Genomic DNA, 9,905 nt, shown 5'->3' with positions numbered 1-9,905 from the left:
CCACACCAACCTGTGTACGTTAGGTAGATGACAGAAAGGAAAACTACTCCAGCAGCCAGAGAGACTCCCAGGAAGAAGAGTGTCTGGAACTCCTGCTTGGTCAGTCGGTCCTTCAGATACTGAAGGAAGGCGTAGACCTGCAGCAGAACAAACACGCCTACAGGCAAAAGGGGCAAAACATTAGGAACACTGCAAAATTCCATGTAACAAAATGACAAACGAGAACTCACATCCACTCAATCTGAACATGCTGTAGTTATGTTATTACAAGATTCAAACTGTAATGTAATCTTCATTTAAAGTTCAATTTGTTTTTTTTATGAAACTATAATCTGACATGTGACACCAGGATTAACACTTATCAGCAGAGAAAGTTGTTTAAATACAACTTCCTCTGTCACTCGCTCTGATTGGTCACGTACCTGCTGCTGCCATGTGTTCGCTTGTTCTGATTGGCTGAAAGCCCACGAAGGGGATCTGCATAGACAGGATCAGGCCTAAGATGTAGAAGGTGCTGTACGCTGCAGAGACAAACAGGTTAATGATTAAATCACCAGCACAGATACACCTATAGTAAAACAATAAATAAATACACCATAAACTGATGTTAGGTTTTATATAAAACATACGAGTTGGTCACTCTCTGGTTCTAAAAATGATTTCAATATACCTGAGGTGAATAGGAAGAAATGACTGGGGGGAAAAAAGCCAAAATGGAGAAGCTGGGTGTTGTCCAATAGGATCCAATAAGATATTAAACATAAAAGGTAGCTAGGCGCTGCCGATCAAGCACACCTGGCTGACTGATCTTCAACTCACACTGGAGATAGTCCTGATTAATTAAAGCTGTTGCTCTAGAGCAAACAGGAAGTAGAGATTTAAAGGAGTGACAAAAGCAAATTAAATGGATCAAATTAAATGGATAAGCAGTGCTTGCCAACAACTGACATGTTCCTATTGAATATTATCTCTGCTTCCCATCACATCATGTCAGCAACTGCGTTCAGTCAGAGGCCACTTCAGATTTGCTGCAAAACTGACTGCTACCAGAGACGCTTCCATCATCCACAGCAACTCTTTGAAGATGCATGCATAATAAGTTACGACATTTCATTTGCCTTTGCGACAAATAAGAGATTTTTCTGATTATGAAATTGAGTAAAATCATATTTCTATTTTTTCTGTACTCAATGAAAATCTAATTCAATTGATTTCCAGAGCATGTAGAGCTCTAGACTTTGAGTTCATCCAGGCGTAGTGGAAATATTTTCCTGAATACTCACCCTTTCAGTACTTTCTATGCTAGTTGATTTGCTAAGCATGCAAAGCTAACCCAACAAACATTCAGTTTATGCTTTTAATACAAATAGAGAGGATGATTTATGCAGAGCTTCTGTCTCTCTGCTGCATCTCACCTATGTAGACTCTCTTACTGAAGCGCTGCATTAGCAGCAGGACAAACACGTGAAGAGGAATCAGGTTGATGATGAACACGTATCCGCCCCATGCTGACACCTGCCACACACAGCACAACATATTTACTTCATTCAGAGCATCGCCTGAGATATCAATGACAAACTGCTGGTTTTCACAAATCACCAATAGACTAAAAGGTTTCGTTTATAAAGGGAAAAGAGCCAAAAAAGAAAAAAAAAAAGAACAACCAGTGAAAAAGTTACAACCCTCTATGTTAAATAATGAATTAGCTGTGATTAAGCTAATTTTTAGAAATTTGAGTTCAATTTTAATGTTCACATCCAGGCCAGATTACTGACAGGCTCGTCAGATCTGTACTATCAAACAAATTTAGAGTAGAATTTATAGTGTAGATTTTTATTTTGCCCTGTCCTTTGATTGCAGTTGGTTGGATGGGTAATGTATTCTGAGGCATCATTCTACCTTTACTACACAGAAGGATGGATCTTTGTGCCATACCTCTTCTTACCACAAGAGGCATCACAAAAACAATTATTTAGAAAAAATTGCCTCAAAAAATAGTTTTCTATTAAAGCTTTCATGTTTTACACCAATTATCTGTCTCACATTATACTGTCAGGTCATGGTGGAAGTTGTAATAAATATATAAAAAATATTTTTTATACAAGTTACATATTGCAGATTCAACTTTCCAGGGAAGAACAAAGCAAAGTGATACTAAAATAACCATCCTAAAAAAAACTTTCCTTGCTTGGCTTTCAGGGCTTCACTTAGACTGTGAGAAAGATGATGACATTGACTTTTTGTGGGGGGAAAGATGAGCCAGAGTGACTGTTGTGGAGTGTCAATATGACTGGTTCATCGTTTCATTCCAGATTTGTGGTTTGATGCTCACATTCATCAACTCTCAGAATCACTTTGGGGATTTCTGGTACTTTAAAAAAAGCACAAGTGACGCTTTGATCCACTCCCTAACAGCGCCATGCTGTTAGCCATTCATCCCTTCCTGCCTGGTCCTGGTCAGCGTCACGAGTCACGTCAAGTGAACGGTGTGAAACTGAACTCTAATTTGCAATTTTATATTGAATCAGACTGCAAAACATTGGATTACATTCAAGAAATACATTCTTGAATATGAACTGACCCTAATTTTTGTTTGCATTTACAAGATCATTGGTTATTAATACTTTATTGAGGCAGTGTAAATGTTTTCTTGTGATTAAAGACAGAAACAGAAAATCTGAGTACTGTGATCACAATAAAAGTGACAAATAACTCATTTAGGGTCATGAAACAAACAAAAAATAAATGAAACTAGGAGAAGCATTTGTATGCGAGTCCTCACCATGTAGAAGTAGGACAGGCAGCAGCCAATGGCCCAAAAGACAGATCCAGTTTTGACTGACTTTACCTGCAGTGCACAAATGAGAGCATTAACACACACACACACACACACACACGCACATGAAAAGCTTCCATTAGCCTGAGCTACTCCATGCTGTTCTGTTGCAGAATGTCCAACTCGTTGGCTCTGGCTGAATTATTCATCATGTTTTCCTTTTTTTAATGACTGACACAAAGTGAGGCACCATGTCCTGCACATTTTCCCCCTGCAGTGGCTAATGAGGCCATAACAGGGCTAACGAGGCCTGACTAAGTGACTCAGGTTAGAGCTGCTGCTGGAATGATGGAGGAGGTGAGGTTAAAAAAGTACAGAAAGAGTAAATGATGAAGGTGAAAAGACTATTGGAGTCAACTTCATCGTGGTAACACAATGGAATCCAGTTTTTACTCCATTTTAGCCCAATTTAATTGGAACTGAACAGATTGGAAATGGAAATGTGCCAATTCCGGCTTCCTGGAAGACGATGCCAAGAGGAAATGTAAGTGGAAATGTAAACTTCTAAGTGGAGTTTCAAGTCATAGTAATAATAATAGAAATTGCTTGGGCGTACCCAGAGGTAATAAGTGAACTGCAGGGCAAAGATGGCGATCCCCTCGTTGTCGAAGGAGCCGGCTACGGAGCGGGAGATGTAGCCTGGGACAATGGCGATGAAGCAGGCCGCCATTAGCCCCGCCCCCTGGTTCCACAGCTCCCTTGTCAAGAGGAAGGTGGAGATGGAGGTCAGGCCGCTGAACACGGGCGCCAGGAAAACACACACGTCCCGGATGTGGACGGTGAGATGGAGCAGGTTCAGCACATAGTGGATGAGGCCCGCCGTCACCATGAGGCCTGGGTACACCTGGGAGCAGACGGACAGAAAATCACTCCAGTTATAGAACAAAAAAGGCTCTTTAAGACCATTATGCAGGAAATGTAAGACCTGTACCATGACAGAAATATACAAAAGAAAATTGCATATTTTATATTGTAGTAATGTTGAGCCTTTTTGCACAGAATGCATGTAGCATCCTGTAGGTTGGCAACAGAAGTGAGTCAATGGCAAAGACAAACATCGTCCAGCACCAATCATAAATTTACACATCCTCATGATAAATGTGAAAAAAAAAAAAAAAGAAAAGCTACCCAGCTATCTAGCTAGGGTATATTAGCAACTAACTAGCAGTAGCCTCAACTACCTCAAGTCACAGAACAAAATGAAGACTAAGCTACATGCAAGTAAACTACATAAAACATGAGATTAAATAATCCTGCCACGACAAAATGTAAGGCCTATGATAAACATTTTTAAGGTCACCTAACATTTTTTAAAATTAATTTAAGACTTTTCAAGGATGCGCAGAAACCCAGTGTAATATGGTTTTTGCTCTTCTCTCTGCTTCTGATGAAACAAATGTAGTGGTGAAGTTGTTTTATCAGCTAATGGTGGAAAACTGGGAAACAGGAACAATACAGAAGAGGAGAAAACTTACAGGGTAGTAGCTTAGCTGAATCAGATCAGCTTACCCATGATATCATAGATTATTAGTTGAGACGTATGCAAAGAGTAAAAAGAAGCTGCCCTGCAAGGTACGCAAGACAGAAAGTGGAAATAACTCTTACCGTGCCTCCGACTATCCTACCAAGAGGATACCAGGCTCGTTCATCAAACCAGTTGAGGAACTCATAGAAGCCATTGGAGGTCAGGTGGTGAGTGGACCTGTAGTTGAACCTGCAACATGAGGCAACAAAAAGAAAGAGGAGCACTTGGTTAATTTAGGAAATGCACCAACAATTGTTGAATTTTTTTTTAGCTCTAACTTAGCAACTAAGGTGTTTTTCTAAGGAGGACTGGAAAAAGCAAAAAGTAAAACAAGTGCATTATATGATGAATTATAAGATTATCCCCATTTATAAATCAAGACATTTATTCCTAAGCATAAAAAATGCATCAAAGTATAGTATATTTTTTGATAGGTTTACAGACCAAAAACAGTGAAACTTCTTAGTTTAAAACGGGTTTTAAACTAATATTTTTTCCTCATACGGGACTCCGGATGGACTCAGATTAGGTCTCAAATGTCAGGTGCCAGCTCAGATTAATAAACTCCAAAAACCAAAAAAACTAAAGAAGTAACCCGTTTTTTTTTGTTGTTGTTGTTTTTTACATTTTTGGTGCTAATGACTGTTCAGACACTCAGCACAAGCCAGGTGGAGTGGAGTTGTGCTGAGAAGCAGCGGCCTCCGTTTGTGTTGGAGTCGCTCTGCCACTACACCGTACAGCTCGTCATGTACTCTGCACCGTACAAGTGCAGAGTACATGACGTCAATTTTCAAAGAAAAAAAATTAAGTAAATATATTTACTTAAAGTGTAATAAAAAATTTAAATAAATATTTATTCAAACTAAAAGGAACTTTAGGTACATGTTTTTTTTTTATTTCAAATACACCTTTTCCCCTGATCTCAAGATCATAATTCAACATCTGGCATTAACATTTATTTTTTCAATTTTGACCAAGGTTTTTTTTTTTTTTTTCTAATATACAATAATTTTGACCCTCTCTCAGCTCCATACTTTTGAGTGGCATCAATTTAAGAAATACATTTCTATAATTCCTTATTTTGAGACAAACGTCTGAGATCACCATGGCCACACAAGCATCACCCTGTTGATTCCTGTAGAAAACCAGGTGTTGGGCTAAATAACGTCTTCCAGAAGCTGAGTGAACTCTGCTCAGTGAGCTCTGGACCTGACAGAACCTGTAGAAACTCCATAGGAAGGATTTTTTTTTCCAGTATAACAGTGAGGTGCTGCAGTAAGGGGAAGGGGCACAAAAGGGGAAGATGATTTGAACTAATATCAGAAATTCAGCAAATAAGCTATTTCAGGTCATTCTGTTTGTGAACGTTGTATGTGGGAGCAAAACAAAGAAACCAAGCACCAACCGACCTTCACCCTCCCAGAACTCTAATGTGGGTGGGAGGTGTCACCTGTTCTGTAAGCAAACGGCAGCGTGTAGTTTGACACCTGAAATAAGCAAACTACTTTAACATTCATTAAACAGAGTTCCTAAATTCCTTCAGGCTCCAGAAGATTCACTTCAGTCAATCCAACACAGATTCCTTCAAGCTGATCTGAAAGGAGCTCAAAAGCCACTGCTACCTGGTTCAGGGATGGGATCAAGATGTTCGCACAGCATCTCCACCTGTGGAGGTTTTCCAGGTGAAGTCGATCTTATCCACGGGTCTTATCTAACTCAGCAAAGGCTTAAAAATCAACCACTGTCCTCTTTTCCTCTGCTGTGAAAGGTCTGGCTGACCGACAGGCCCACCAGGTCAGGTCTGCACGTTTACAGTTAACTAAAGTCACCCCACTGTTGAAAATTCAGTAACTTTCTTGCTATATTGAGCAACAATTCACACAAAAAAATTGGTATTGACCAAAAGTGGAATCGGCCAGGAATAAATGAAGGAATACAGGAACGAAGGAAGGAAAAAAGGAAGTAAGGAAAAAAGAAAGTAAGGAAAAAAGAAAGTAAGGAACTAATGAAGGAATGAAAGAATGAAGGAAAGCAGGAGGGAAAAACTAATTCCAGATCTTAATATCCTCTCTGGCTGTGATGCTGCTGCCCCAGCAGATGACAGCAGAAGTTTGTTCCATAAAGGTTGAAGCAGCACACAGTGTGGTATGCAGCGGCAGCAGAGCAGCTCTCAGAGAACATACCTGCTCTTTTCATCACAGCCCAGAAAGCTGGGCAGAGAGTCCAATCTGTCCACACTCTCCTCTCTTGCTCTCTAAATAATTACTGATGAGTAAGATGCCTAGCGCTGCAGCCGTTCCTCTCACTGATGAGACAACACGGCCTCTAGCACAGCCCAGTGTCTGGGAACTTAGGGCACCAGCTCAATGAAACTGAGGAAGCAAACTAAGAGAAGAGGGACAGTTGCCAGGCAACAGTAAGAGAAAGATGTAAAACTTTACAAGCACTATGTGAGGACATGCACAATATTGAGCAGTCAATAGTAATGCTGCCAAACGTTTGCCTTCAGCCTTCCTCAAAATCCTCCTGTTAACTTTAAAATGGGCTCCAGACATCTAAACCCTGCTGCCATGCTGGCGAGAGAGAGCAGGGCTGGACAAATAAATCAAAAATATGTATTGCTATAGAAACGTGATCAATATCGATAGATAATTTGATAGAATATTCAATACTTTCACTAAACTCTGAACCGCATAGCATTCTGGGGGATGTACGCAGAGGAAAGGCTTTACCTGCTCAAATTCTCACAGCCAGCATCAACCAACTCACTCACTCACTCACTGGTTACCTAGCAACAACCTACTGGGTAATTTACGCAGCAGCAGATTTAGTTTTTGCCACCATGACTCATAACTGTTTAAAAATAAAAAACAGAGTGAAAACTGTCAGACAGGAAAGGTCATATCATAAGTTTGGCAGTATTTCAGATATTTGAAAAAAAAAACTAATCAATAATTATCAATATTGACTGATATGAAACCCTTGTATCACAATATGTTTTTCAGTCGTATCGTAAAGTCCAAAGAGAGAAGCTGTCATTTTAGCAGGTGAAGTTGGAATATTTTTCAGTGTTTGTGCTCTGAAGTACAGAATATGTTGTAATACTTTGAAAAATTCAGAAACCCAGCCTGGGACAAAGACTTTCTTTCAAGTCTTTGTCCCAATAAAGTGATACAAAGACGATAAATCCTGATAAATATTAATTAGCAGCAGCCATGGGGACTCTTCTCGATGCATCATTTCACTGTTAATCAGCTGTTAAAAAAAAAGGTAATAAGCCAATTTCCAAATAGATTTTTCAGTTAGACTTGTAAAGTGCTAGATTTTTCTTAATCCTTTCTGCTCCTGTCTTTGTACCTTATTTATATTTCCTCAAAAAACTTCTCAGCTATCATCAAGTTAGTTTCTTTGTTCCACCTTTTCAGTCATTAAAGAAAACAGCTCAACAGCAGCTCAGACTCCATAGGGGTGGTACCTTCATGATTTCAGAAGTGAGAGGAGGATTACTGTTTCAGTGAGCCTGCAAGTTAAGATCCACCCAGATTAAAATTATGCTTTCACAGCATAAAAGCCCCGATTCCAATGACTATTGGTCACAAGTAGGGGTGCACTAATTGCAGTTTTTTGGCCAAACACTGAATTCTAAAAAGCTGAATAGGCAATTCAGAATTTGACGAATATGGATTTGTTTTTTTTAGAGACAAAGTTGCTAAGTTGGTGAAAATGGGTGACTATTGACTGAGCCCTGGTGAGCAGGTCTGTCAGTTATAGGGTTTCCCCCAGTGCATTATAAGCCTGGCGGGGCACCAGGCTTTACTTGCCCACCAGGCTAAGCCTTTTTATAAGGCCTTTAGATTTAAACAACAATGTACTACTGGATTCCTGGGGGGACACAGTCTGTGAATATTTGAGACCCCTTCTAAAATGCTAATAACTGCCTATTTTAATAGTTCAAACACGAAATATACATTAATGCACACAGTGAAAACCGTCTTAGCACTACCATGGAAGATAACGTCCACTGTTTTCATCATCTCTTCTATTGGGAGTATAGCCAATCAGGAGCAAGAAAAATGAATGGCATGCAGTTCTTTGCTGCATTAATATTACTTACAGTGATAAAGCACTACTCCACAGTGCAATATGATACAGTACCAATGAGTAAGAGATTATTCAAACATGCAGAGTGCAGCTGTGTTTAGACACAGAGATTGGCAAACACTCTGTCTTAACTACAGAGCAGAATACACACCGAGGAGTGAATCAGCTCATTTAGGCTGATCCAAGTGTCACCACAGGGCGCTGTACAGAACAACAAACAGGAGCAATTCTAACCCAGTCATATTTACATTCAATCCAACAATAGAGTTCAGTCAATCAACTCAAATTCCAGTCCCAAACAGTAGGATTTAGACCAATTAATAAAAAGTGACAGTCTAACAATCATACTGTATTCTACTGCAAATAAGCTGAGGAAACTTCCAAAGGTACTGGTAATAATAATGACTAATCATTTTAGTTACTCCAGAAAGATAATGTTTCTGTAGCTCAGTGTAAGCATGGAAGAAGAGGCATTTGTAGTAGAGATGCACCAATCTGACAAAATTTCTTTAATCTTAAATGCAAAATGTATAGTTTTGTTTGTATAGTATTAGTGTCGGCTTAACTATTGCCCCAAGAATGTTGTTCTTTCTGCAAATAGCCTTTTTTCTAATTCTGCATACTGCAGTTAATGCTGTAGTATGTGTATGTATACATATATTTATAAAATATATATTTACATATTCGTTGAAATTGCCATTACGTCATGACAATATGTTATGACAAAATCTGTGAGAAAAAAAGGAAAAAAAAAAAAAAACCTTGGCTCCTCTTCCTTCTCTCAGTGCTAACTAGAAACAACCAATCAGAGACAGGGGGCAGCTCTTAGCGCTGTCAATCACAATCTCGCATTGCGAGAGATTGTGATTGAGCATTCACACAGTCTGTTGAAAATTCTAGGTTAGTTAGTATGGCCACTGATGACAGCAGATAAACAAGTTTTCCTGTATCAGTAAGTTTGTTTCTCTGCCATTAGCAAACTGAGCAGAAAGTACACAGGGTTGATTTACAGTGCTAAGACCTTCCTCCTGGCTCTGATTGGTTGTTTTGGCTTGGGACCGGTGAATTCATTCAGACAGCAATAGTAGATCAGGGAGGAGGTGGAGGAGATCAATCTTTTCATAGATTATCTGCCTCATGCCATACGGTGATGACATGGTGACAGTTTGATATGTGAAAAACATTTCTTTAGAAAAGCTACATACTGCATTTTTAATGATGGATCAACTACTAAATTAGTTGAATAATCATTTCATCACAATTAATCCAATCAATAGTTTCAGTATTAAAAGCATGTGGGCATATAGATCCAGGTATGATCCTTACTTACAGTCATCAAGAACTGTGCAGATCTAAACCATACAGAAACGTTGTCAAACTGATGAACTTCAGTAAAACTGGCAAAACCTTCACTTTGGCCATATTTAATACAGAAGTACCTCC

General features: G+C 39.2%; 1 protein-coding gene and 1 long non-coding RNA gene across 2 annotated transcripts in view; one reads left to right on the top strand and one right to left on the bottom strand.

Moving 5' to 3' along the window:
- LOC103136961 (dolichyl-diphosphooligosaccharide--protein glycosyltransferase subunit STT3B-like) overlaps nucleotides 1-9,905 on the bottom strand; it is a 29,871-nt gene that overhangs the window by 11,028 nt on the left and 8,938 nt on the right. Inside the window, exons 2-7 of the mRNA XM_007550440.2 lie at nucleotides 4,442-4,550; nucleotides 3,393-3,680; nucleotides 2,783-2,848; nucleotides 1,416-1,515; nucleotides 423-521; nucleotides 11-157 (exon numbers count right to left, since the gene is read on the bottom strand). Of these exons, the coding sequence (XP_007550502.1) occupies nucleotides 11-157; nucleotides 423-521; nucleotides 1,416-1,515; nucleotides 2,783-2,848; nucleotides 3,393-3,680; nucleotides 4,442-4,550 (809 nt within the window). The remainder of the gene's footprint in view (nucleotides 1-10; nucleotides 158-422; nucleotides 522-1,415; nucleotides 1,516-2,782; nucleotides 2,849-3,392; nucleotides 3,681-4,441; nucleotides 4,551-9,905) is intronic.
- On the top strand, nucleotides 5,197-6,250 carry LOC107836041 (uncharacterized). The gene is made up of 2 exons (XR_001661897.1): nucleotides 5,197-5,818; nucleotides 5,905-6,250. It is a non-coding gene; the product is annotated as an uncharacterized LOC107836041 (long non-coding RNA).

This window comes from Poecilia formosa, unplaced genomic scaffold (genome assembly GCF_000485575.1).
Source record: "Poecilia formosa unplaced genomic scaffold, Poecilia_formosa-5.1.2 Scaffold36, whole genome shotgun sequence".
Taxonomy (NCBI): domain Eukaryota; kingdom Metazoa; phylum Chordata; class Actinopteri; order Cyprinodontiformes; family Poeciliidae; genus Poecilia; species Poecilia formosa.
Note: the sequence above shows the minus strand (reverse complement) of the source record. Positions and strands in the feature narration are given on the sequence as shown.